Source organism: Pezoporus occidentalis, unplaced genomic scaffold, assembly GCF_034315485.1.
Source record: "Pezoporus occidentalis ecotype Australia unplaced genomic scaffold, CSIRO_AGI_Poc_V1 ctg133, whole genome shotgun sequence".
NCBI classification, from domain to species: Eukaryota; Metazoa; Chordata; class Aves; order Psittaciformes; family Psittacidae; genus Pezoporus; species Pezoporus occidentalis.
This window is the reverse complement of record NW_026913136.1, coordinates 819,721-844,850: the sequence shown is the minus strand read 5'-3', so window position 1 is coordinate 844,850 and position 25,130 is coordinate 819,721. Positions and strand designations below refer to the sequence as shown.

Here is a 25,130-nt window from a genome sequence, read left to right as displayed (position 1 = left end):
TCTCATCTGTTTTTTGATCAGATTTACAGAGTTATGGGTACCACTCTTGCATTCCCTTCCACCTCTGAAACATTCTCACTTTAGTAGAGTGAAAGTTGTGCAAGTAGGATTCTCTGGCTTCCAGGGATGACTTAAACCCAGCTGTGATGTAAGTTTGAGTGTACTGTGAGGGCACAAATAATTCTAAAGGAGTTTTCTGCTTGTCGCCTGTGGTGGTGGGAATGCCTGAAATATTTGGCTATTTTTAGGGAATATGTGTTTCTCAGACCTTTTGTTAGAGATACATGATAGAAACTTAGCTGTCTTGTGCTAAGGATCTCTGTGTAGCTTTACTATCACATTTGTTTTCTTTATGAAGAAAGCCAGAAGCCAATAAGGGCATCAGCATTTAAAACTCAATCAAGAAATAGGATAGGAATGATATGAGCTGTTTTGTTAAAGTGTTAATGACTCATGAGCTGGCTTTCTACAAAGTGTTGCAGAGATTATTATAGCCTTGCATTTGTTAACCATATAGAGAGGTTCTATTCATCCCCATTATCAAGCTTCTGAACTGTCTTAACTCTCCCCTCCCCCCCCAAAAAAGTTACAGGTTCTGTTCATCTTGAAAATAGTAAAATAGTTATCTGTGATGTTTGCAAGTATTGTTTCAGACATTGAAATGCTGCGTAGCTGAGAATGATTTCACAAAGCCAAGCAGCTTAGTGGCTCTATATCGCCAAGTAGGAAAAAAAGAATTTTGATAAGCCTATGGACAAGTACACTTCCTGCATTTGGGAAAGAATAAGACAGATAATTTCAGCTGCTTAAAATGTATTTTAAGATCTCTTGCTTCTGTTTCTTTTTTGAACAAAGTTGTGTTAGCTGTTTACAGATGTAATTTGCTGTCACTTGCCATATGCTCCCTGATTAATTCTGCAAGGCCTGTCAGCTTCAGATAATTTAATTTTCTGTTCTTTAAAATGACATTCATTATCAGGACATGAAAAATTCAAATTATTAACTGCAAATTATGACTAATAAAGTGTCTTTTTTTTTGTTTGTTTCCAGAGAAAAACAGAAAGCTGAAGTCAAGGCCAGAAAGGTTTTAGAGATTTTGCAAGCCAAAGACAGCAAAATAGAAACCCTAGAACAGGTTGGTATTATGCTTAAATAGAGCAGTTCAGAAAAATTCTGTCATTGGCATCACATTTATATTTCCTAAGATGTAAAAATAGTTTGCTGTTATGTCTTAAGGTGAAAGTTGGAGGTGATTCAGAGAAGATAACCTTCTGAGAAAGTATTAAACTATTCTGAGTTGTTCATGCTGTTGACCTTTCACCTAAAAAGTTCCTGTGTTTTTAGAGGAAACTGCTGATGAAAAGTTTTATTAATTCATTGCCTTATTTTGCCTAATAGACAAACCTAAACTTGGATTTCAATCTAGATGAATTCTGACTATGCTTAGATTTGTAACGTGTTCATGATTTGGAAAGGTTTGCCATCCTGACTCATACAAAAATAAAACATTTGCTATAGTAACGAGAACTAAACATGTAGAATGCTAAAAGCAATACACCTAAAATACATTTATGTATTTTGGTGTTACTCACTTGTACCAATATTTATTAAGTTAACTATTAGAGTAAACTGTAAAATAATGCTGGCAAATCCAGAATGTCATAAATAAGTCTTATGTGTATTCTCAATTGAGCTGTTAACTCAAAACGGGTGCTGTGTGTGAGTAAAAACAAACAAAAAAACAACCCAAGCTGTTGGGTCAAGCCATTGGTGAAATTGAGGAACTATGAGCACATACCCTAAAAAATAAAAATAATTATTTCAAAAGTAATCAAAGCTCTTGAACCCCTCTTAATATTTGAAATACAGTACTTAGGAAATTCAAAACAAATGAAAGAAACAGAAGAGAACAATAAATATTGCACCTTCCTTTTCTCCATAAATCTCAAATGGGGTTGTTCTTCCCCAGGTGCAGGACTTTTCATTTTCCATAGTTGAATTCCATGAGGTTCCTTTCAGCCCATTTTTCGAGCCTGTCATCATGACCCTCTGTCCACTTCTCCCAGTTATGTGTCATCAGCAAACTTGCTGAAGGTGGGCTCTGCCCCATAATGCAGATCATTAGCGAATTTCTCACATTTCTGATGGCCTTTACTAAGTCTTGCCTGAATTGAGGTAAGTTGTGTAGCCAGTGGTGTAAATTGAGGTTTCCAGAGCTTACCTAATTCTGTTCAAAATAAACCTGATACACCTGCTGCCTGACAAGAAACACGTCTGAAAGGAGGCTATTCATCTTTTTATTTTGTATTAGATCAGTGGCTGGAGTTTCTGTGCGCTGTCATCTCCTTATAGCTGTAGATGTGATTTGTAATGTGTCTGAGGCATGGATCCACATCATTTTTATAGAATCATAAAATCAACTAGGTTGGAAAAGACCTTTAAGATCGTCAAGTCCAACAATTACCCAAGGACTGGCAAGACCACCACTAAATCGTGTCACTAAGGGCCTCATCTACACGATTTTTGAACACTTTCAGGGATAGTGATTCCACCACTTCCCTGGGAAGCCTGTTCCCAGGGAACAGTGATCACCCTCTAAGTGGAGTAATTTTTCCTAGTATCCAGTCTAAACTACCCATGGCACCGCTTGGGGCTGTTATCTCTTGCTCTATCACTTGTTACTTGGGAGACCAGCCACCTCATCGCTCCATCCTCCTTTCAGGTAGCTGTGGAGAGTGAAAATAAAACCAACAAATATGACCAGCAATTCATGATTATTCCTACATTTTGATCTGATCCTTAGCTGAAAGAGAAGATTCCTGTGTAAGAAGTTTCTAAGAATTCATGTGCGATAATGCGCTTTCAAGAGGTGGCACCTGTTGTGGCAGCTTCTAAACCTGTAGCATACATTTCCATGAGATTGCTGTCTGGTTTCAGGTAAATTTCAGAAGCTGAAATTGATCAGAAATCTGAAGTTGATAGTGTGATGGAGTGATCATCTGGAAGTGGAGAAAGGCTGAAATTATAACTAGAAACAAGGAAAAACGCCAGCTGAGGAAGGAGAGTTTGGCAACTGGATGGGAAGAGTTAACAGATGAGGAGGACAGAAGCTGCTTTTTTTGGTGATCATCACAACTTTAATGCATGTTGTAATGCAGCCCTTTCAGATAGCTTCCCTTAGAGCATCACTGACTGAGAGGAGGTTGTGAAGGGCACCAGATAGTGCCAATGGCCAGTGCTACATATAAAAGCTGTATATGAGGGTGGTGTCATTCTCATATTCTTGCCTCATCCACTCATCAGGATGCCACAGTATCGAAATGAAGAGGATAAATTTTGGAGGTTTTTGAATGGTTTTGGTGGTTTGGTAAACAAAGACTGGAGCTAGCACAGACAACAATGTACTAAGGAGTAGTCTTGTTTATATTTCTGGATTGTTCTTTCTTTGTTCATCTAAAGGGTAGCTAACATGCAGATAGGTTGCTTCTAAAACTGTGAGTTTTGGCAGTGATGTAAATGAAAGTTCTTTACTGTACAGTATAGACAGAAGCAGGACTTTAGAGTTGTGTATTGCAGTCTACCAATCTGTTACATTTAGGAAGGTGAGATTTATCCAATTATCTCTTCTGTTGATTTTCCCTTCCCCTTCCCACCTGGTATAGTTGCAAAAAATACCATTTGTCATAGGGTATTTATTTATTTGGAATTTCTAAGTGGCCATGACTTGATTGTATGACTCCATGATGAGTAAGGGGAAAAGGGCAAATAAATGACATATCTCATAATTTGAGATGTATGTGAGTTAATGTTGCAGCCAGAAACAACAGAACCCTAGAACAAGAAACTGCGATAATCTTCCATCTCTTTTATTCTGCTTAGACTTTGTCCTGATGTGCTTAACAGCCCTTTTAAAATTCATCTAGTAAGAAACCGTGTTCATCAACCCTAGGTGAGATGCATGTAGATATTTGTTACTGAGACCTGAATTAGTTTTATTGGAGTTTTCCATTGTATTTTTCCCTTTATTGCATGTTTTTTTAAATTGTTGCCTTTGTAGTTGGTTGGTAACTTTTGGTCTCGATAGTCGCAGCTGTTCTTCATCTGGCATATATCTATTTATTCTACGTGCTGTGTGGTAAAAATCTTACTCCTTTGAGGCTGGTAGCTAGATTGGTATACTGATCATATTACTGCCATTTTTGTTTTACACAGTGGCTCAAAACTTTCCTCAGTAGTTAGCGCAGTAGTTATGTGTCCTAATTTCTATGTGTGTTTTGAGGAAAAGAATTTCTAACTGCTGCCTTTAAGTAAATAACTTACTGTCCTACATTTTTTATTATTTTTCTTCTGAAGGCTGACTGCTGCAGATCTTTTTCTTCATTCTCCTTTTTCTTTGGAAACATTTTATACCTGGTATATTTAATTTATAATATTTGTCTATGTCTCAAATAGATCACTGGGTTTTGTTGGTTTTTGTTTGTTGTTTTTTTTAATAAGGTGAGGGTTTTGGAAAAATACATAAAAAAATTAGAACTTAAACAGTTAATTTAGAGGATAATGTGGGAACAGAGAACTCAGTCTTCTGCCATTCATGCAATAGATAAATTAAAATATCCTCACCTGTGTTCCTTAGAAGATGAAATTAAAGATGTGTAAAAGTGGCAATAAACCTTTTCTGTGACACTGTTAATTAATTAGATTTCAATTTTGATCTGGAAGAACTAAAGCTAATCCTTTTGTCCTAGACCTTGTAATGTTTCAAAACCTTGTCAACTGATTATACTCCAGAGGGGTTAAAATAGTACTAGCTTGCCTCATTATCTGCACTTGAAAATCTCCAGCTTGCTGTGCAAATCTATATTAAAGCCCCTTTAATGGGTCCAATTGAAAGAAGCATAATTCTACCTTCAAGCATTAATTAACGCTAATAAATTTTTGTTAACTTTTGTACGTTCACCTGGTTGTATTTTTCTTTGTAATAAAATCTTGTTATTAAAGTAAGACAAATGTATGCAGACATTCTTGCCATCCAAACACTTTCTATCCAGTAGCATATAACCTTGATTCTTCTTGTGTAACAAGGGACATGAGGATAATTTTGCTAATAGGGAGTTTAGATGAATGTGTCAGTGGTGATGAGATTATGCAAAGTTTATAAACTCTGCAGAAAAAGTTTCTCCACTGAATGAAATTTATAGATGCTGCAAGCAAAGAATATGTGAGGACACTGGCACTTCTGTTGTCTTTAAAAAGATGATTTTACACAAGTGGTAAAATCACTTGGAAAAGTGATCACCCCTCAGCGATGAAACCTGTCTGGTTTATGTAGCTCTGCATTAATGAATTATTATGTCTTTGTGCCTTTCTGCTCACCACCTTCTAGTTAGTTTTCCCATAAAAATAAGGGAAAGAAATCTTGTTAAGCAGCTCATCTAAGTAAGAAGGATGGGGAGGAGAATATATTTAATATTAAAATAGTTGAAAGTTGCTGATTCTTGTTTATTGACAGAACGCTACCTGAAGTAGGTGGTATGATGACTATGGCTAATACCTGTGGGCTTGTTTGCCTGAAGAAATTAATAAGCTTTAAATTACAGTGTATCTTTACAGCTCATTAGTACTTTTGTGCAAATTCCCGGTAGGAATGCTTTCTGTACAAGTTGAAAATTGTTTCTGTGAGCTAGCTTACTTTTTTTTTTTTTTTTGAAGGAGTTTTCCTACTTAATCTGCAAAAAAAGCAACTACATTGTTTTTTTTTCTGCAGGTATTCTGTAAATCCATGCCTTAACTTTTCATTAATTTGTCTGTGTAGCCATGCCTAAGGTTAGCTAATGTTTCTGGATCCTTATTGCTCATAATTCGTGTTCTTCATGGTGTGTCTACAAAGATAGCATGAAATGATAGCTGCACTTTGATAAGACAGAAAAAAAATGTAGTTAGTAAATAAATGGGCTGTTTCTTGTCCTCTGCCTGTTTGTCCAATTCTTATGTTAGTGGAGCTCAGAATTCAAGCCTGGAAAGAAGAGGGGCGTCATGTTTATGATCTTATTCATGCTCTAGGGGGCTACAGTCTAGTTTGGAAAACTTCTTGTTCAGTCCAGGTAAGAACAGTTGTCATGTAGTCAATTAGAGTTACAATGGGATAGTGTTTTTTCTTGAGTTAGAAATGGTTTCCAAAGCCATTGGAAACTGTCTTTACAGTAGAGGAGATTAACTTCTTAACTGTGTTTAGCATATTTTCTGGTTGCTGTTTTTTTTTTTTTTTATTGTTGTGTCGTGGTTTAAACCCAGTCAGGTAATTCGTTCGCTCACTTCCCCCCCTTTCTTGCCCTCCCCCTGCTCTCGGAGGGACGGAGAGGAGAATCAAAAAGAATGCAACTCCCATGGGTTGAGATAAGAACAGTTTAGTAACTAAGGTATAACACAAATCACTGCTGCTACCACCAATGATAATAATGATAAAGGAAATAACAAGGGAAGAGAATACAACACCTCAGCACCAGCTGACCGATAACTCCCCCCCCCAAGCCCGACCAAGCTCCAACCGATACCTCCTCCAACCCTGCAGTCTCCCAGCAGTTCCGGCTAACTCCCAGTTACATCCTGGGCATGACGTGCTGTGGTATGGAATACCTCTTTGGTCAGTTTGGGTCAGGTGTCCTGTCTCTGCTTCCTCCCGGCTTCCCCTCCTCCCTGGCAGAGCATGAGGCTCACAAAGTCCTTGGCCAAACCAAAACATCGCTATCAGTTCTGTACCCAGGCCGAAAGTCAAAACACTGCACTGCACCAGCTACCAAGAAGGAGAAACATGACTGCTACTGCTGAACCCAGGACATGTTGTAAAGTCAGTATAGTTTTAAGAGGGTGAAGCTGGATTTTATTCCCTCTTTAAGGACATTGTTGATGAGGAACCATATATCGTAGCTTCTTACTTGGATGCAAGCAAATTTCCACAAGTTAAAAAAAATTGTTGTTCCTTAAGGAGTAAGCAGCAGAAAGAAGCATGCAGTGCCCTTTGAGATTAGGTTCTGGCCCTTATGAATCTGCTGACAGCAGTTAAGAAGGAGGTTGTCAGAAAAGTTGATCATGGCAACAGCTGTTCTGTATTTACTATGCCTGATCTGGCAGCATTGATGTATGTGAGTGTAAAGAAATATTGCTGTGTCAGGAGTAGGTGCTAGTAGGCGTTGATTCCTGCAGATCTCAGATAGTCTTGCACACTTCCAGAGACACAGGCTACCTCACTCTGAGGAACTTGTATAGGCTTTGCTGAGAAGGAAAGTGAGGGAAAAAGCCAGATCCCCAGGTTCCGTAAGATTGTGCTTTTCAGTGAGGACAAGATTAAGAGCTCATTTTAGCAGACTTTTGAGTTCGATTTGGAATTAGTAGAAAGAATAGGGGCTAAGAAGATACGTCAGATTTTCTGCTGCCTGACCTAGAGGGCTGGGCTACTGCTTTCCATAGTTTTGAAATACAGCTGCTATGAAGAGAGGAAAGAGTAGAGAAAGTATCAGTGTATTGGACAGTGCCACTTTACAGCACTGTCTTATACGTCTTGCAGAAAATGCAGTCTGTCCAGACTAGACAAAAGAGGAAAGGGGATTTATTTAGAGCAGCTGATTGTTAAGGTGATATTAGAGTTGCGGCTAGATTGTGAGATTATATTGTCAGCGTTCGCTGTAGTTATCCTGAGAGCTGTCATATCCTCATTGGAGAAAAATGGACAGTTAATCTCTAAATCTAGCAGATGCATTACTGCAGTATGTGCTATACTCAGAGAGGTGCTGGATATAGTATGAAGCTACGCCTTTTCTTTTTTGGCAGTTAATGTCTCATTTCCAAATTAGAGGTGTACTTTTGTGAAAAACTGCCTCTAAGTATTGCCCTCTTGCAGGGCGAGGAACTTCTGTATTCAGTGTTTCAGAGATGGTGAACCTATTGAACGTGTGCCAGAAACAGTACTTGGCTCCCTTGTCAGTGCAAAAATGCAGCTGCTGGCAACACTTACTTGTACTACACCTGTTCAGCAGAAGGGATAGAAAGAATATTAGGATATTTTAAGTAGTGAAAACAGTAGAATTTTCTTTTTAGTGCATGACAGATGGAATGTGTAGTATAGTTGTAAGAAGCAGCTTAGTGGAATGAAGTGGTACGCATCATAAAATTTTTGTCGGTGCTGAGACCTACTTAGCAGATATCTCGTTAAGATGGTTCCTTTGCTGCTAGTGGAAGTGAGGTGCTAGAGTTCCAAGACTGATACACTATATGAAATCACAGTTTATTTCCACCACATGTTTAAACACTAAGAAATCCTGTCAGGTGATTCAAGTAAGGTAGCAAACTTTGCTGAAAACGCCATATTAATCACATCAGACAATTCCAAAGAAGGCAGTAAGGATCATCGTGTTATAATATATTATAGTGTTTGCCCCTTCCTTAATCTGTACGTCAGATGAGAATTCAGGAGCAAGACTGACTGGTGGTAGAGGAGTAAGTACATACCCCTACCTGCAGGATGAAGTCAACCTGCTGGTATTTCTGGTCTCCTTTGCTGTAGCAGAACCGTTTTACCTGATCCTGTTAGAAAAGAGCTTTAAAGAGTCTTCATGTTCTTTGCTTCCTCCTGCAAAAAAGGCCTGCTATTTTTCTCTGGCACATAGATAGCATGTAGGCACGTTTGAATGGGCAGTGTTCTAAGGAGTGTTTCTCCTTGTATGTATTTTGTAAGTTATCATGTTTTATTTCATGACCATTAGAAATAGGAGTTCAAAATTCTCATTTGTTTTGGGAATGGATTTGTAGATGTCTGCTTGCGGATTCGTACTTTTCAGAAACGATTATTTAATTTGTTTAATGTCAGGAAGTCCTGGAAAGCATGGAGTGGGATAAGGAAGAACAAATATTTCTGGTGGTATGAAAATCAAGTGAGCTCCCCCACTTCAATTCCATTTTTTGGGTTTGTTTTTTTTTTTTTTCTTTTCTTTAAATTATATAAGATTGTTAGAGCATCAGGATGGGTGTCAAAAATAGGAATTATTAATGAGGTATGCATTCATACTGTTATTGCATGAGTCACATTTTAATGCATTATATATTGGTTACTGTTTTTCCTGGTTTTTCTGTTCTTGTTAGGAGTCAACAGTTAACTGAATACTGTAATCCTGTGGAAAGATACTGTACAATCAGGTAGCTCTGTTGCCATTTGTACTTTTGGAGGAGTAATGGATTAAAAGTAACTTGTGTTTTGTATCTTAACTAGCTAGTGTCATTTTGACTATGAAAGGACACCACACAGACGCAGCAGATGACTTCTACAATGTACGGTTATTGTTTCATGAATTATTTACACAGAACTTCTGTTCATCCTACATCTGAAAATAATTACATAATCTAATAAATAGTCACGAGATGAAATAGTGGAATTTTTTTTTTTCTTTTGTGGTTTTATTTAAGAAGATACAAGAATATGACTGGGGATGTTATTTGTTAAACGTGCATAAGTGTTCAAGTTTAGAACAATAAGAATTAGTAAAATTGGAAAAAATCTAAAGAGACATTTCAGAAAGCTAAATCAGGAAGGCTATGAAATGTTACTGGCACATTTTTAGTGGTGTTTAACAATTTCTGCTAGAATAAAAGGAATGTTGGAAGAGAGAGAGAAAGTTATGAGTGCAGAAAGTCAGCCTCAACTACTTGGTAGGTAAAAAGAGATGATGAAAGTGGGAGAATAAATACATAAATGTTGAAGTAGAAATTTTGAGAAGTTTAAAAGACAATGTTTTAACATTTAAGTTGTGATAAAGAAAGCTCATTAATAAATTAATTTTGTTTCTGCTTAAGATGTCAGGATTTTGGTTTGTGGTCCGGTGCGAGTGGTTTTTTTGTAGTTTTTTTTGTGGATGTTTTTGTGTTTTTTTTTTTTGGGGGGGGGTGTTTTGGTTTTTATCGTTTTATTAATGTGGTATATTAGAATTGTACTGCACAGTGGGAACTTCTGATAAAAAATGTAATAAAGAAATTGCAGAATGCAATGTTTATTTATTACCCTTTTGTTTATTTGTTTTGGTAGTGGAAATCAAATGCGTGTCCCTTCACTGCAGCCATGGAGGGAAACCTCTAATACTGTGGTTTAGAGACTTGATTTTTTTCCTGAAATGCTTCAGCAGCCAATGACAGAAGCAAGGTGTCTTGTTACATTGTTAGGAAAAAAAAGTGTTGCAGCCAAAGAGATGCCATGAGAAAGGATAAAAATGAATTCTGGAATGGTATTTCTCTGAAGCATCAAAAGACTGGCTCCACCAGGTCACAGTGTTTCTTTGTATGTAGTACTGCCTGGAGCATTCTGGGCACCAACAGTATGCAAAGGATACTCTTTGATTCTTGCCAGCTAAACAAAAAGGTAAAATTATTAGGGCAAATTCACTTCCAGAATACAGTTTTTTTTTCTTGTATTTGGAAGCTTGTCTGTGAAAGACCCCTTAGAAGTGTACTGTAGTTGTGTCTGATATGTAAGGCTTTTTCTGTAATTCGTGAGCATGAAGCTGTCAAAAGCCAATTGAACATTGCTTTTGTCCTCTTGTATTCAAACAAGTATGACTGCAGTCAGTGCAAAATGTGAGCTGAGATTGTTCTTGTGTAGCATTATCCTGTCTTTTACAGTATCTAGACAAAAACAGTAGATACTGTGGGAATAGATGAATTCCTGATGAGTGTCTTTTATTTGGTGAAGTCTGTCAAAATAACCTCATGTGGGAAGTTGCCCCATGTGTTGATCATGTATGGGGTTTTTCTATTCACCTACTTACCAGAGTAGGGTAGCCTTTTAGGAACTAATCTTGTATTTTCTGTTGTAAGAAATTGGTCTTTACTCATTTCCTCCTATTATACAAGGTAATTCATAGGCTGAAGAAGCAAGGTGCAAAAACAGCTGCACAGGCAAAGGCAGATGATAATCTACTTAATTGTTTGTATCTCAGAAATTCTTCTTTATGACCCTTTATGACCTATTACTCAGTCATGGCTCCCGAGTAATACTCCTGGTTTTCTCTTCTTTATAAGCATGTGAAATGAGCAGATATGAGAGTAAAAGTTCGATTCATTTAGAAGGAGAGATAAGAGCATACAAAGTGGTACCCAAGAAAAACACTTAGAAAGGTAACAGGATTTTTTCCATGCAGGTATTACTTATCTAAATAATGTTTCATTACTTCTGTGGTAGATGACTTTGTAGACTACTCAGGTGAGTTTGCTGCTTAGTGATTGATGCAGTGTATTTGCTTTTGGTTTAAAGTCTTAAGTGGGTCAGTTGTGGGGATAAGTAGTTAGTGTGCAAGTCTGATTCAGGGTAATCTGTCTGATTATCCTACAAAGTATGCGAAGTAAATAGATTATTTGAGTATAAAATTTCACCTCAGCAATATGAAACAAACATTTGAAATAGCTAGTTGCGCTTACATGCCTTCATTCTCCAAATTACTGGAAAATTCCCATTCCTAACAGGTCCCAAAGATCTTTGATTTTACTTTGCAAATAGACATTTGCTTGCCAGTTTTAACACAATGTATGATGAAGTAAGTATTGACACAGCGTAGCTTGTGTACTCAAAAACCAGATGACTTTAAAGAGCAGGAGCTGCGCCTTGAAATTTTATGAAAGCTTATATTGTAAGTTATAACTCAGTGCCAATAGGCTACTTCAAATCTGTAGAATTTCTAAGGGTGTTCTTCAAATATAGACTTTGTCTTCATAAATATTAAACAAGTCGTAACAAACTGGATGGAAGACTGAAAAGGAGCTGCTTAAATTTTGTGAGGATCTGGATAGTGAGAGAGAGGCAAACAGAGTAGCTGATGCTTTCCATGGTAGTGTGGTTTCATACCTTTTTAAAGAGGCAACTAAATGATCTCTGCTAGAAACAGTTTCTTCCTGAAATTGTAATAGTATGTCTGAAGAGCAAATATTTCCTGAAACTTCTTTGCTTCAATGAAAATTGAGCCTCATGTCTGGCAGGTTCAAAATATGAGAGAGGGGAGTTCTTCATTAAGAGGAGGTTTCTTAATGTCATTATCCCTTCCTTAATGTCTTCTGATAACAAACTTGAGAAGGTTAAGCACTGGGTTGTGTCTCTTGAAAAAAAAATTAATACAAATTTCTGAATGTGAAATTCAAGTTTAGATTTTCTTTGGAGGAAATGGTAAAATTGTTATGAGTCTATAAGCTTAGGTAAACTTTGATGAAGATTGATTCAAAGTGCCACTGCTGTAGAATGAGTCTCTGTTAGTTATCTTGTAAAAAATAAACAAGTACAGTATGGTTTTGAGATTAAATTACCAGTTAGCACTGTTTTAAATACAGTCTAGTTCTAGAATTTATTTTTTTTTTTTTTTTTTGGTCTGGCTGGTTGGAATTAATAACATCTGAGGCAAAAACCCAAAATATAAGAGCATGAGGTTTCTGTATTTTCTTCCACTTATCGATTATTTTTTTTTTCATTCTCTTTAATTCACATTCACTTTCTTTTCCATGTTTTTAAAGACCATTGTTAGAAAGTATATAATTCTGTATATTCTTTGAATTCTACTGTGGCTGAGTATGAGGTACAACAAAGATAATTTTTTCTTTTCTTGAGAAAGCGAAATTTTTAGTGTGGGGAGAAAAATTCCTTCATACCTCCCTACACTATTTACTACACATCTTCCATTCTTGGTTGTTAGTTTTCAATATTTGCTGCACAGGTTAGCTGGATTTCAATACCTTGCCTATGCTGAACTGGTTGCAGGGTTTGTTCTTGCTTGGACATACTTTCTGCTATAGAGTGTGGTATGGTTTTGTTTGTGGTTTAGGTTTTTGGGAGAGTTTGTTCATTTTGTGTGGTTTTTTCTGTGGTTTTGTGATTTTGTTTGGGGGGGTTTTGTCTGTGTTTTTTGTTCATTTTTGAGGTGTTTTTTTTATATTTGTAACAGTGTGGAGGTAGAAGTAGTGGCCAGAGGGATAAAACAAATTTACTACATGTGGAGGAACAGTGTATAGAAAAGATTTGGAGATGGTACTACAAGAAATAGAACAATAAAAATATATGCAAGGAAGGTGGGAATAAAATAATGTTAAATTAGAATCATAGAATCATAGAATAGTTAGGGTTGGAAAGGACCTTAAGATCATCTAGTTCCAATCCCCCTGCCATGGGCAGGGACACCTTACGCTAAATCATATCACCCAAGGCCTCGTCCAACCTGGTCTTGAACACTGCCAGGGATGGAGCATTCACAGCCTCCCTGGGCAACCTATTCCAGTGCCTCACCACCCTAACAGGAAAGAATTTCCTTCTTATATCCAACCTAAACTTCCCTTGTTTAAGTTTGAACCCGTTACCCCTTGTCCTATCTCTACAGTCTCTAATGAAGAGTCCCTCTCCAGCATCCCTATGGGCCCCCTTCAGATATTGGAAGGCTGCTATGAGGTCTCCAAGCAGCCTTGTCTTTTCCAGGCTGAACAGCCCCAACTTCCTCAGCCTGTCTTCATATGGGAAGTGCTCCAGTCCCGTGATCATCCTCATGGCCCTTCTCTGGACCCTTCTCTCACAAGAGCAGAGTAGAGGGGCAGGATCACCTCCTTGGACCTGCTGGTCACGCTCCTTTTGATGCAGCCCAGGATATGGTTGGCTTTCTGGGCTGCGAGCACACACTGAAGCCAGCTCATGTTCATTTTCTCATCAACCAACACCCCCAAGTCCTTCTCCGCAGGGCTGCTCTGAATCTCTTCCCTGCCCAACCTGTAGCTGTGCCTGGGATTGCTCCAACCCAGGGATTAATGCTTTTTATATGATTTAACTCTGATAGTACTGAAAAGGCTAGTTTATCAGCTATTAAGCTAGTTGTCAAATGTTAAAACATAGCGCAGCAGAAGGGTTAGAGCAGAGAGAAGAATGTGTATATTTTGAGAAGATGGTACTCAAACTGCTACTCATGCTCCAAAAATTGCATCTTCCTTCTGAGGTTATAATTTTGTGAAGTTTCCTTGCCCTGCTTAACCCTGCACAGCTGCTTTGTATGCAGGGCTGTTATGCATAATGCCTGTGTTTCTTCTTGTGGGTGAGTTGCTTTGAGTTTAGTGGTGATAGGTACATTTTTTGCTCTGATTGTTACATGGAGGTTTAAAATCAGTGCTTGTTGAATTTGACTTCAGATACATTGTTTTACATGTTTTCCTTAGCACATTTTCTTGCTTTCTCTTGCTTTCTCATGTTTGACATACATGTGAACCAGCTGTAACCATCTGCCATTTGAAAACCCTTGTGCATGTTGTCAGCTGTATTTTGGAATAATCTAAAGGTATATCCTCATCTAGGTATTTTTTTTGTTTCTGAACATATTTCATTTGGCTTATATATTACAGACAACCGTTGCATTTTTGGTTGCCTCAATAGTTATTATCTTCATGAATTCTGAAGAATTTTGAAGTATTTTATTACTTTTTGGCTTGATTTTTGGTATACTAAAAGTGCAAGTGAAACAGTATTCTAATATATTCTTAATAATTACAGATACAACTTCTGTAAATGACTGGTTTTTGTCTAAGCTTGACTGAATGATTTCCATTTAGTTGCGCATTTACAGGCTCCTTTGTTTACAAGCAGCAAGATAGTCAGTTCCTCACTTGTGTTACTGTGTTGTATAGTCTTGCAGTTCTGAGTATGATTAAAGAAGTAATGAAATTAAAATAATGTCATAAAACTACGTATATCAGATGGTTACATTTCACAGGTCTGAAATGTACAGGACTAAAATCTAGTACATGCATGTTCTTTTGCAATTACTTTTTGTCTATTATTATTTTTTTTAAAATAGAGACTCACAGGACAGCAGCAGGAAATAAACAACTTAATACAGAGAAAAAATGCTGTGGATGGGGAAAATGCCCGTTTGAAGAATGAATTCAGTAACTTGAACCAGAAATTTAAAGATAAAAGCCAAGAACTTAAGGTATATTGACTTGTACGTAGTTTCATAAGACTGTAGCTTTGAAGTAGTTCTTTAAGCAATGTCAGCCTTTGCGGCACAGAAAGTGACAAGCTTGGAGAAAAAATTGCCTTAGGCCTTGCTATACCTTACCATTTTCTCACACACCATCTCCGAGGAAGATGCTTTAAAGCCAAGAATCCAAGCTTTATAACTTTCAGATAAATAGTTAATGATGGAAATGAAGCTAAGAAAGTAGGAGTGTGAAGATGTGGCTTCTTGTAATTAGATTCTGATGGGACTGGCATTATTAATTGATAAAGCCGAGGTCTGGGAGGATATGTCTGTGTGGGTCTCAAAAATAGCTGGGGACAGCATCAAAGGCAGCTTGATCAATTAATGGGCTCTTTGCAAATGTGTGCTCATCAAAGCTGTCATCCAGCTAAAAAATATGGCCCTTCCACCTGCATGAAAGAGGCCAATAAAAGTACACAGGTGACCTTGGCCATCAAATATAGAAGAAGCTGCTGTGAGGGTAAAACTGCACAGTTTATATTTGCTGATTAGTTCTCACTTTTTTGTTTATCGGCCCTTGTGGTACTGTTCTACAGGACACTGAGGAGTGTGCACAGAAGAAGGAAGAGCAAAACAGACTGGTTATAAAAAATCTGGAGACGGAAAATCAGGGATTAAATACATGCTGTGCTGACCTGCTAAATGACCTGGAGAAACTGAGGAAACAGGAGACACAATGGAAAACAGAAAAATCTGGCAATGATGCCAGAATAAAGGTATGAAGTGGAATGAATGGATTCATGGATGTTATTTTAGAATTAACTTCTCCAGACATTTGCACTACGAGTTATTTTCTTTAAATAACAAGTTATATATTCAAATCTACCAGTGGGGACTTGCATTCATTTACATTCCTTCGCTTAAGACCCACAGCTTTTTAAAAATTGATGTTGCAAAGCTGGAATCTGACTTCAAATAGTCATCTTAAAATGTAATCATTAAAAAATGGAAGATACTGTATTTTAAGACTAAACATATATACGCAAAATAATAAAAGTTTAGAAGTATTATCAGTCACATTTTTATACTCAGTGTGTAATTTACTTACCTATAATTTGGTTGCAGCAGAATTGATATCTGTTGGTTTGGAAGAACACTTTAAAACTTCAACTGCAATTTTGAATAAATTGTGTCCTAGCCTCCAGAGGGCTCCACTCTCTGAGAGACATTACTGTTGCATATAATATATTAAAAAGTTATTTTCACTGTTTATGATAAAATGAAAAATGAAGTAGTTGAATACAGGGTACAGAATATTGCATGTTTTTTTTTAATTATTTTTTGTTGTGTTTGCTGGTGAAAATTGGTAAGTTCTTTAATTCCTGTAAGAAATAAGTCACAAACATGTTTAAACAAGTGCTTGATGGCTGCTTATGTGCAAGTCTAGTTTGCAGGTTCTCTTTATTTTCATGGCTAATGAATGCTTCTTGGTTACTCTATTTACATGGCTAATGAACAATTCTGTGCTTTTCTACAATATTGAAGTATGTGAATTTCTGGTATATTCAGTGTAGTAACCTTTTAATCAACATCTTGCCCAGAAACATATTTTTTGCTCCACTAGCAATTCAGTGGTTTTGTTGGCTGTTCTAATTGTTGTGCTGATGGAAGACCTTTGTAAGAGCTTCGTTCAAATTTGTTAAAATGGGGAGTAAAGTTCTTGCAAATTGAGGCCTTCGGAGTGATTATGATGAAAGGATTATAGGATTCCCAGGACAACAACTGGTTTGTTGTTACTTGGGATAGAAAATCTAGTGTGTACTAGACTAATTTTTGTGTGTACAAGTTTCACATGTAATAGTGAATAAATTACTGAAAATCACTGTTACCCACATCTTCAATGAAAACAGAATAATATTTAGTGTATCCATCTTGCTGTTTGGTGAGTCATGGTGAAGAGAGAAAGGTGCGTCACAGCCATGTAATTCCAGAGATGGAAATAAAAAAACATTGGTGTTTCAGAGTGAGGTCACAAGCAGGTCATGTTGGAGTCTAAAGCATGACAGAGGTAACTTCTTGAGATGGGTATTCCCTGAGATAACTAGGAATGACACACAGTTGGATCTGCTATTCACCAATGATGATTTAGGAGATCATAATTAATGGCTGCCTTGGCTATAGTGACCATAAAATTGTGAAGGCCAAGATGAAGATGAAGGAAGCAGAGTAGCACAATACAGACCTAGAATTAAGGAGATTGCTCAGGGAACTGGTAGCTGGAATCCCATGAGAAGCAGCACTGAATGGTAAAAACACTCAGGAAAATTATAACGTCTTTGAGGACGGCTTCTTAAAAACCCAAGTGTGGTCTACCCTGAGAAGTGGGTGTATCAGGAAGCCATCTTACCAAACAGAACTAATCACCAAATTCTAGTGTAGGGCAGGGGTGGAAAGAAGTATTCAGGAAGTAGAAACAGTGAAAGCTACAAAGGAGGAGTTCAAAAGCATTGTTTGGGCACTCAGCAATGGAATTAACCTACCTACAATTGAGACTTGCAGGTGATGTCAGGTGTATCAAGAGTTTCTTGCACTATACTAGTAAAAGGCAGAACAAGGAAAACTTTCTTTTCTTCCTCCTCCTCTCCCCTTGCCTCCCTTTTCTTTCTTTTCCCTTACCCCTTCCCATTTCTCCTTGCCTTTTTTCTTCTTCCTCTTCCTTCTCCCTTTCCTTATGCTTTTCCTTATTTTTCCACCATTTGTTCTGTAATGTGAGACAAGTGACTATCTTTGCTGGTAGACAGAATTAGGTGAAGATGATTATTTTGCAAGGCTATTGCAAGGATTGAGAAGCAATTAAAAATACTATTTGCAAGTCAGAAATGTTATATCTGACTGATAGGAAGTAATAATTTGTTGTCTCATTATTTTTATCCATATTTTGTAGAATAATAATTTGTAAAAAACACACACATTTTTTTTTTAGTTCATCCCTGTTTTTACATACACTTCTGTAAATATTTGCTTGAAAATTTAAGTAGTAGTTTGAATAAATTTCTCCCTCTGCTCCTGGCATTACCCATTACTATTGTTGAACACTCAAGAATCAATATTGGATGCCAGATTGGCTTTAATAGGATGCTTATAAATAATAAAGAATAATAATTTCCTTATGTACAGAGGCCAAATATGACATCAATACACTGCGCAACATGGGGCTGCAGATTATGGTGTTCTAATGTATACCCCCCAATATATCATGTCCCTGAAACGCTTTTAAAAAGCAACTTATGAGCGAATTCAGTAATCAAGTTGTATTGTTCTCAAGTGATTGTAAATGTGGTTACAGATAAAAATAATTTGAATTCTATCCCCCTGCAAAAGTTAGTTCTGCCTCTCAGCCTTGAGGTTGGGAGTTGAACTGTCATCTCTTTTTGTACATGTTTTTCAGTAATAAATACTATCTTTAACAATATTGTGGGTGGTATTGTATACAGATACTATTCATATTAGTCTCCTATATCTGTGGAAGAATAAAATGAAACCTTATCAATGTGAGCTACAGCAGCATTGTTTTTAAAATGTGTATTAGATGGTAGAAATGCTAGGTCTAAATAACAGATTCTTCGTTTGGAAAAGTAGCCTCTGTTTAAAGACTGAACCAGATGTTACTAGCCCTTTCCCCCACTCCCACCCCAGTCTTTAAACCATTTTCTCTGCAGAAAAAGACTGTTTATTTCCAGACCTACTGCAAGCTGAATTGGGGTATAAAATCTAACTTTTTCAGTTTGAGACAGAAAGCTGCTATGGCTAGTTTGTCTATCTAAGGAATATTCCTTTAAAGACTTGTCATATTAGCCAAAATCTGAGTGAGACAGGTAAATAGGAAGAGACCTGGTAAGATGGCTAAGAGGGTGGCAATAGTGTTTTATTATTTATCTTACAAATACATTTGTCCCATATGTACCTTCATATAAAAAAAGTAAGTGCAAAAAAATTAATATTGCTTTCTGCATTAAAGTAGCTCTTGAGAGTTACTCTTCTGTGCTTTCTATGGCTTATATCAGCTTTTTGTACCTCCTGAAAGTGCACAGGTGAAAAGCTGTCAATCAGCCACCTTTTACATGGATGTATTTCCATATTTATGAATGAATTGGTTGTTTGAGTTATTTTGTTCTTCTTTGGGTGAAGGATACTTAAGTTACTGTTTAGTAGCAGTAGCTAGTAAAGGGCTTTCTAAAGTTCCTGAAGTCTGAATGTGGGAGCTTTTAATGAAGCATGGAGAGGTGGTGTCTGTAAAATTGAACATTGAGAAACACCCATCTCTGTCAAGAGGGGCCTGGAATTTTAGTACCATTGAAAAACGAGAGCAGTATTGGGATGGGACCTTGAAAAAAATACTCTCAGATCTGTCATAATACACAAGAAAAAGGCCTGAAAACAAATTTACTGTATTTGCAAGTGACTTTCTAAGGATCTGAGGTTACAAATAACAAAATCTTAGTGTTAATTTAGAGTGAGTCCATAATCTTTACAACCGTGCTGCTTCATGTGTTGTCTGTGTTATGCTTTTAATGTTTTAACTTCTTTTAAATTCACCCTTTCTCTGATTTTTCTAAGTTTATAGTTCTTGGGCTTGAAGTGATCAAAATATTCCTGTAATGTTTAACCTGAAATTATTTTTCATTCTAGTTAGGATCACTATTTTTCATGGCTAGAAATAATGACTAGACTTATTCTTTGCGCTTCACTTTCAGTACTGTTGTAAAGAAGTATCATATCTTTTACTGTGCCTTGTATTTTTCTCTGAAATGCACATTTTCTTTCTCACATTATATTACTGAATTATAAGATGTTTTGACTTACTGTGTTTTACACTTCCTTTGCTTTAATATGCTTTAAAAAAAAGTTCCCTGTAGGTACAATTAAAATAAGCTTTACTTTGTAAATCAGGTTTAGGAGGATTTGTATTTAGTGAATATTCAGTCTGCATGTTTATGCAATGAAACTACCTTCTCAACTACTGTATCAACTAAAAAGCAATCTAATAAATTCCATGTGCCTTTAAAAATTGAGATACTGAGAAATTGATTGTAAAAGGTTATAGGTTATTTCATACTCTTAGATTTCTAGTACAAAAGATCTACGAAATGCCTCACTATATGGTGTTTCAGTGTATAAGCTATTTGTATAACAAGTCCCTCCTTGCCCCTGTTTCATGTTTTGCCCTTTCATTAATGCTTCCAAAAAAATCAAGGTTTCATAATTGGTTCATAAGAGGTTGAACTGATAAGTTTGTTAGTTGAAGTCAAAATCTGAAGTCGTGTATGTCATAAATGGGGTGAAGCACTGACAAATACTCTTTTTCTGTTTTTAAATTCTGCCATTGTGTCTGATATTGTATTTATGGCAGAATAATTTGTAAACTATTCTTTGTATTTTACCCTGCAATGGGTCATGGGAACTTGAAGCATTGGAAGGATCAGTTTGGTTTTTTTTGATCTCTACCATGAAAAAACTCTTCAACCCTATAATGTGGTGTGAAAGATAGGCAAAAAGGATTTATTCACACAAAATCTGAACTATTATCACTTTTGTTCACACAATACAATAGCTTTCAGCTGTTGTGGAAAAAGGAAAAAACACTGAGGAGAAACCCTAAGATTATTTGGCTGCAAGTTACAGATAATTTTATTCCACTTGTTCATTTTTATGCATTGATATAATGAAGTATTCCTATCATTCTGAAATCTTCTGTTATCTCAGAAAAGAATAATTTTTGTTACTTAGCCTTTGAGGCATCTTTGCTGAGAGGGAAAAATGTGCATTTCTTTATTTCTTTAAGTCTGTGTGTAAATGGAAGATAAAATAATATACTATTGGCAGTAGATTAAGGATTTTATCCTCCTATGAGGTATTTATTTTAAATTATTGATCAATCCTGGAATATTTCATAGAGCCATAGAAAGGTTTGGGTTGGAAAAGGCCTTAGAATCATCTAGTTCCATCCCTTGCCATGGGCCAGGACACCTCACCCATGGCATCCAGGGTTCTGTCCAGCCTGGTCTTGAACACTGCCAGGGGTGGAGCATTTACCACTTCTTTGGGCAACCTGTTCCAGTGCCTCACCACCCTAACAGTTAAGAACTTCTTCTTTATATCTAACCTGAACTTCCCTCTTTCAGTTTGAACCTATTGCCCCTTGTCCTATTTCTAAAGTCCCTGATGATGAGTCCCTCTCCAGCATCATTTGCCTTACTGAGGGCATGTGATTTTGAGTAGTATAATGTCAAAACTGTTGCATATCTGAAACTGTGCCTTAGATTTTGCTGTATTATTTCTATTTCCATTCTTGCCTCAAAAGACTCTGGGAGAATAGTCATATGAAGCTTCTTAAGGACTGAAGTGCTCTTCTAAGCTGCTAAGCCCCCAGAGAACTCTAGTAAGGTCACTATGTAAAGACTGAAGTCTTGCTTGAGTAAGCTGCCTTGCTGCTGTTTTTCCTAGATGCACCTTCACGCTTGTAGTGGTTTCGGCTGGGGTAGAGTTCATCTCCTTCCTAGTTGCTGGGGCAGTGCTGTGTTTTGGGTTTAGTCTGAGAACAATGTGGGTAAGACACCAATGTTTTAGTCATTGCTCCGTAGCACTTACCCCAGTCAAGGACTTTTCAGTCTCTTATTCTGTGTCAGTGAGGAGGGGCACAAGAAGCTGGGAGGGAGTAGAGACAGGACACCTGACCCAAACTAGCCAAAGGGGTATTTCTTACCACAGCACATCATGCCCAGTATATAAACTGGGGGGATTCACCCAAAAGGGATCAGTTGCTGCTCAGGTTGGGCTGCGTATTGGTCAGCCAGTGGTGAGCAATTGTACTGTGCATCACTCACTCGAATTTGTTTTTATTTTTGTTTATCCCTTCACTATTTTCTTTGGGGTTTATCCCTCCTTCCCCCCTATTTGTTGTTGTTACTATATCTTTACTTTATTTCAGATATTAAACTTATCTTAACCCATGCATTTTACCTTTTTCCAATTATCCTCCCCATCCCACTGCAGGGTGTGTGGTACTTAGTTGCTGGCTGGAGTTAAGCCACGACAACAGTTTGGCTAGCTTGTATGGTATGGCCTACTGTAAATGGCAAACTATTACTTGTTTACATTGTTTTCAGTGAACGTTTCCAGAATTTTTCTTGTATGCTGTTTCTTTTCCTGAAGAAACTGTTCCTTCCATTGAAGTGCAAAATCATGAGATACTTAACAAGCAGTCTGAAAAATTAATTCGTATCTGTGATTCTTAGTTCATGTGCACAATATTGTGCAATTTTAGAGAACTTAAAACAGTGAATGTATAACTTCTCTGGTAGGAGTAGGTGTTTTCTGTTCGATTTCTACACAGAAAACAAGTTTTAATCAGATCAGTGGTTACATACTGTACTATTGCTTTGCGAAGATTTCATTCAGGATTCTCCTTCAACATGCAGCAGATGAATTAAGGAAAACTTCCCACAGTAAAGACTAGGTGGGCACCTAAAATTTGAGATGTATCTTTTTTCTGGTATTAAACATTTTTCCTACATCCAGACTTGCACATATATCTCTATATATTTGGTTAGACCACAATAAATATATGTGTGCATGTTCCTATGTCTGTATATGTTGATAAAAAGCATAGTAAATTTTAACTCTTTCTTATACATTTATATGTTTCAAATGCTTTCTTTGTAGACTTTGGAAACTGACTTAGCAGAGGCAAGAGAACAAATAAAAGAGTTGCACAATATATGCAGTAACTTGTCATCTCAGGTAGCTGTGAAACAGGAAGAATTGACCCAGAAGGATTGTGATGTGATAAGAGCTAGGTAAGTATTTGATGAGTTCATTACCTTTAAGCCTGCATCTTCTCAAAAAGACTATTGTTGCACTTATATTGTTGCACTTACATTGTTGCATTAGAGATGTTTTTGTGCAACAGTATATTTTCATACCATTCTGCAAGATGTAAAGCATTTGGAAATATACCACTAGATAACAGTTTATATGTAGACTGTGATATATTTTGACTCAATATATTATTCTCATTTTTTGAGTAGGGATGGGCTTAAAAATGTCAACTTCTGTAATTAGCATTGGGTCAGAGTACTACCAGTTTCCACTGAAAGTAGGAAAATACCTGTATGATTAGTGACATAAACATTTAATTGGAGGGGCTAAATGCCCTAAGCTTAGAAAAGCATTAAGCTTAACTTTACCTTTTTAATTAAGAGTCAAATCTGACAAGTCAGCAAAAGTCTATGTAAGCCTGTGCTAAAGGTTTAAAGTGCAGTGATTTAAGCTTTATCTTAGGTCTTGCACACCATTTCTTTACATTGAATCTGTAAGATTAGTGCTGCATTATTTGAGTTGTGGAAAAGAAACGAAGGATGGAATTAATGATATTAATTGACTAGACTACCGAAGTCCTCAAAATGAAGGTAATGGCAGAAGACAATTCGTAACTTTGAGTGGATTGCTAGGAAACTGTCCATTTTTCACCTCTTAGTTTTAGAGGATACATTGTGTTTATTACACCTGTGTTAGACAAATAATATTTCCTTCAGTATTGCCTCAAACTGAGATTATGCCTGAAAAGCTGCAGCTGGGATGCAGAAGTCATCGGTATGGACACTCCTCTTTGCCTTCCAAGCAGAAATAATCTTACTGTAGGGAGTTAGCAACTTAAGTCTTTTTGGTAAAAAATCTAGAAATATGATTTTGATCCCTCTGATTTAAATTGCCATGGTATTTGATAAAATCTGTACAGGAAAATTGCTATCTTGCTGTTTCCATATTTGGAAGGTGTAAGAGTGGGATTTTCAAAAGTCAATAAAAAAAGGCAACTTTAATGGAAAGTTCTGTTGAAAGAGGCAATCACTGGAATTTGTGAAATACATCAATGGACTAATAGGCTTTATTATTTTCTGAAATTACTCTTAGAAATATGTACATATGCAAGAGAACTAGGGGCAGCAAAGAAGGTATTTATAAAATTGGGTAATTGAGATTTGCAAAGTTACTGCTTGTTGTTTGTAGTTTAGAAAATTGTGAACTGAGTTGGCCAAATCATATAGCTTAAAATTTCTCAAATATATTCATTACTATTCACTACAAAACAACCTCTTAGAATTTGCTGAGGAAACTTCGAAAGAAAAAAGAGGCTTATAAAAGGTGGAAGCAAGGCCAGGTAGCCTTGAAAGAATAGAGGGATGTTGTCCGGGAAGCTAGGGACCAGGTTAGGAAAGTTAAGGCCCAGTTAGAACTAAAGTTGTCTAGGGATGTAAAAGATAACAGCAAGGGATTCTATAGGTACATTGCAAATAAAAGACAGACTAGGGACAACGTGGGCCCTCTCCGAAAGCTATGGGGAGAACTGGCTACCCTGGATTTGGAGAAGGCTGAGATTATAAATGACTTCTTTGCCTCAGTCTTCACTGGCAAATGCTCTGCCCACACCACTCAGGTCCTGGAAGGCAGACGCAGGGACTGTGAGAATGAAGACCTTGCGCCCACTGTAGGAGAGGAACTGGTTCAAGACCATCTTAAAAATCTGAACATGCACAAGTCCATGGGTCCTGATGAGATCCATCCGTGGGTCCTGAAGGAGCTGGCGAATGAAGTTGCTAAGCCGCTGGCCATCATATTTGAGAAATCATGGTAGTTAGGTGAAGTTCCCAACGACTGGAAAAAGGGAAATATAACCCCCATTTTCAAGAAGGGGAAAATGGATGACCCAGGGAATTACAGACCAGTCAGTCTCACCTCTGTGCCTGACAAAATCTTGGAGCAGATTCTTCTGGATGGCATGCTAAGGTGCATGAAAATCAACAAGGTAGTTGGTGACAGCCAGCATGGCTTCACTAAGGGGAAATCCTGCCAGACCAGTTTGTTGGCTTCTATGTTGGGGCTACAGACCTGATGGACAGGGGTAGAGCAGCTGACATCATCTACCTGGATTTGGGCAAAGCATTCGACACTGTCCCACACGACATCCTTGTCTCTAAATTGGAGCGACATCAATTATGGATGGACCACTGGGTGGATAAAGAACTGGCTGGATGGCCGCACACAAAGAGTTGTGGTCAATGGCTCAGTGTCCGGCTGGAGACCAGTAACGAGTGGTGTCCC

The 25,130-nt window shown here is 37.2% G+C and overlaps 1 protein-coding gene across 1 annotated transcript in view; it reads left to right on the top strand.

The window, feature by feature from the left end:
- The window catches only part of CNTLN (centlein), a 188,197-nt gene that overhangs the window by 29,287 nt on the left and 133,780 nt on the right, over positions 1–25,130 (top strand). The window contains exons 4-7 of the mRNA XM_062608993.1: positions 1,051–1,135; positions 14,847–14,981; positions 15,569–15,748; positions 22,695–22,828. Of these exons, the coding sequence (XP_062464977.1) occupies positions 1,051–1,135; positions 14,847–14,981; positions 15,569–15,748; positions 22,695–22,828 (534 nt within the window). The remainder of the gene's footprint in view (positions 1–1,050; positions 1,136–14,846; positions 14,982–15,568; positions 15,749–22,694; positions 22,829–25,130) is intronic.